The sequence below is a fragment of the Bidens hawaiensis genome, unplaced genomic scaffold, assembly GCF_021521415.1.
Source record: "Bidens hawaiensis isolate Kalapana, Puna unplaced genomic scaffold, B.hawaiensis_p1.1 tig00010894_1, whole genome shotgun sequence".
NCBI lineage: Eukaryota > Viridiplantae > Streptophyta > Magnoliopsida > Asterales > Asteraceae > Bidens > Bidens hawaiensis.
In genome coordinates, this window is record NW_027491841.1 from 477,747 (window position 1) to 481,126 (window position 3,380).

At 45.1% G+C, this 3,380-nt stretch overlaps 1 protein-coding gene across 1 annotated transcript; it reads right to left on the minus strand.

Annotated features, from left to right (window-relative positions):
• Positions 1-288: 288 nt before the first annotated feature.
• Positions 289-2,528, minus strand: LOC143536697 (uncharacterized). The gene is made up of 3 exons (XM_077030633.1): positions 2,177-2,528; positions 1,140-1,718; positions 289-641 (listed from the first exon to the last, which is right to left on the minus strand). Exons 1-3 carry the CDS (start codon positions 2,526-2,528, stop codon positions 289-291), a joined length of 1,284 nt encoding a protein of 427 aa, XP_076886748.1.
• Between the last annotated feature and the right edge of the window lie 852 nt (positions 2,529-3,380).

Below are 3,380 nucleotides of genomic sequence, written 5' to 3' on the forward strand. Positions count from 1 at the left end.
GGCTGCTACGTTTTCCGCACCCCTCTTATCTTTGATCTCGATGTCAAACTCAGAAAGTAGAAGAATCCACCGTATAAGACGAGGCTTCGCGTCTTTCTTGTGAAAGAGAAAACGCAAAGCTGCATGATCAGTGAAAACGGTGGTCTTTGAAAGCACGAGATACGAGCGGAACTTGTCAAATGCGAACACAACGGCTAGAAGTTCCTTCTCGGTGGTGGTGTAGTTCTCTTGAGCATCGTTTAGCATCTTGCTAGCATAATAGATGGGGTGAAAATTCTTATCTCGCCTTTACCCCAAAATCGCTCCAACCGCATAATCACTAGCATCACACATGAGCTCGAACGGCAAACTCCAATCGGGAGAGCAAAGAATGGGAGCACTTACGAGCTTTTCTTTCAAAAACGTAAACGCCTTCACACACTCATCATCAAACACAAATGGTACATCTTTCTTGAGGAGTCGGGTCATCGGGTGGGTAATTTTTGAAAAGTCTTTGATAAACCACCGATAAAATCCCGCATGGCCCAAGAAACTCGTGATCGCTTTCACGTTCGTTGGTGGAGGAAGTCTACTTATATTATCAATCTTCGCACGATCCACCTCAATACCATCTCTCGAGATCTTATGACCCAACACGATCCCTTCCGTCACCATAAAATGGCATTTCTCCCAATTTAACATCAACTTTGTTTCAATACACCTCTTCAACATCTTCTCAAGATTTGCCAAACAATGATCGAAAGAATTACCGTAAACCGAAAAAACGTCCATAAACACCTCCATGGACGTCTCTATCATATCCTGAAAGATGGCCACCATACAACGCTGAAAGGCAGCTGGAGCGTTACATAGTCCAAACGGCATGCGACGCTACGCAAACGTTCCATACGGACATGTAAAATTTGTCTTCTCTTGGTCTTCCGGTGCAATGGGAATTTGAAAATAACCCGAAAAACCGTCAAGAAAACAATAAAACTGCTGACCTGCCAACCGCTCCAACATCTGATCAATAAACGGCAACGGGAAGTGGTCCTTCCAGGTGGCATCATTCAACCGCCAATAGTCAATACATACTCTCCAACCGGTAACCGTACGCGAAGGGATAAGCTCATTCTTCTCATTCATCACAATGGTCATACCTCCCTTCTTTGGAACAACTTGAGTCGGGCCCACCCATGGAGAGTCGGAAATCGGGTAAATCATCCCGGCATCCATCAACTTCAATACCTCCTTCTTCACCACCTCTTGCATATTCGGATTGAGACGCCTTTGTGGTTGCACCACCGGTTTGTACTCATCTTCCATTAAAATCCGGTGCGTGCAATAAGCGGGGCTAATACCTTGAACATCGAAAAGTCTCCATGCAGTCGCCCCCTTATGCATCTTCAACACGTCTATCAACTTCGTCTTTTGTTCTTCCGTCAGCTTGGATGACACAATAACGGGCAAGTTCGAGACCTCGTCAAGATTCACATACTCCAAGTGTGACGGTAGTACTTTCAATTCCAACGGAGCGGGTTTCTCTACCGAATCCGCCTCACTCTCACAACCAATCTCATTCACCTCTATCATCTCGGGCAAACCCGAAATCTCAACCAACTCATCACAAACCGAGTCGTTCTCACACAACTCACCCTCAATCAAATCATCACAATCAACCAAACCATTACTTCCCACGAGATCCGTACCACAAATGTAATCAAAGCATTTTTCCATACCTGCAATAAAAGAGTTAATAAAATAAACTGAATGGCATGGACCACTGAAATCATCTTAATCACTCGGGTGCTTCATCGACCTCGCGACATCATAAGTAACATTTTCATCACCAACCTGAAGAGTGATCTTCCCATCATACACATCGATAAGTGCCTTTGCGGTTCGTAAAAAGGGACGACCAAGAATAATGGGAACTTTCTCGTCGGCCTCCATATCGAGCACCACAAAATCAACCGGGAATACAAACTTATCCACCTTCACTAAAAAATTCTCGATAATACCTCGTGGATATTTAACCGAACGATCGGCCAACGATAAAGACATGCGAGTCGGTGTAAGCTCGCCTAACCCCAAATTCTCGTACAAAGATTACGGCATCAAATTAATACTTGACCCAAATCCGCCAATGCTTGGCTCATCGCATCACTACCAAACAAAACTAGAATTGTAAACACACCCGGATCCGACAACTTCTCGGGCACACAGTTCAACACTACCGCCGAACAATCTCCCATGAGTGGAATCGATGACACCTCCCCCAACCTTTCTTTCCTCTTCAACAGGTCCTTTAAGAACTTCGCGTACTTCGGCATGTGTTGGAGGGCTTCAATGAATGGGAAATTGATCTTCAACTGTCGGAACATATCAAGAAAGTGCCCATACTCCCGCGTATATTTCTGGTGTTTCGCGCGAGCGGGATATGGGATACGAGCATGGTCAATCAAAGGTGATGGCCGGACTTCAACCGGCTTTTTCTCTACTGACGGTGCAACTGGTGCGGTGTTCTGCACTTTACACGGTACTTCCATCTCGATTTCTTAATCCATCACCTCTTCATCTTCCACTTCAAATTCATTCCTTCGCACCTCGGGACCCAAAACCCTACCGCTACGAGTAGTAATCGCCTTTATTTGAGCGGCCGGATTCTGCTGAGTAGATCCTGAAAATTGTCCCGGAGGTCTTTCATTTAATTGTCGAGAAATATCACCAATGGTTCGCTGCATGTCGAGCATAGCTGATTGTTGATTCTTCAAAAGTAAATCATGGTCGGCAAGGGTCTTTTGAGTAACTTGGTCTCTATTAAGAATTTGCTGCATCATTTCTTCCAATCTTCCCATGCTACCACTCGAATCTTTCCCGTTACCCAAACCTTGCTCATTAGAAATTCCACTATTATTCTGACTTTGATTTCGGTTATAGGGAGCTTGGAAACTAGGTGGCCCACTGGCCGGACGCCAACTCGAGTTACTTTGACCTTGATTCTGATTCTGATTCTTATAGGTGTTCCAGTTCTGATTGTTGTTGTTGTTGTAAGCATTAGGGAACCTGTTCTGACCAGCCAAAAAATCAACATCCTGATTATTCATCAACGGACAATCCAGCGTACCATGACCACCTCTACACATCTCACACTTATCCACCTTAGTCTTTAACTCTTTTATCTCTCGGGTGAGATTCTCCAAAGCAGCAGCCATACCAGTGTCCAGATTAACCTGGTGCACACCTCGAGCAGATGAGGGTTTACTGGTGGCGGGATTTGAATTCCCGCCTCGTGGCTTCTTCGCGTACTCAGATTGCGCGAAACTTTCAAACATCTCGTTACACACGGTCATGTTCTTCCTGTCCATTAGATTTCCCCCAGCAGTTGTATCAAACCTTGC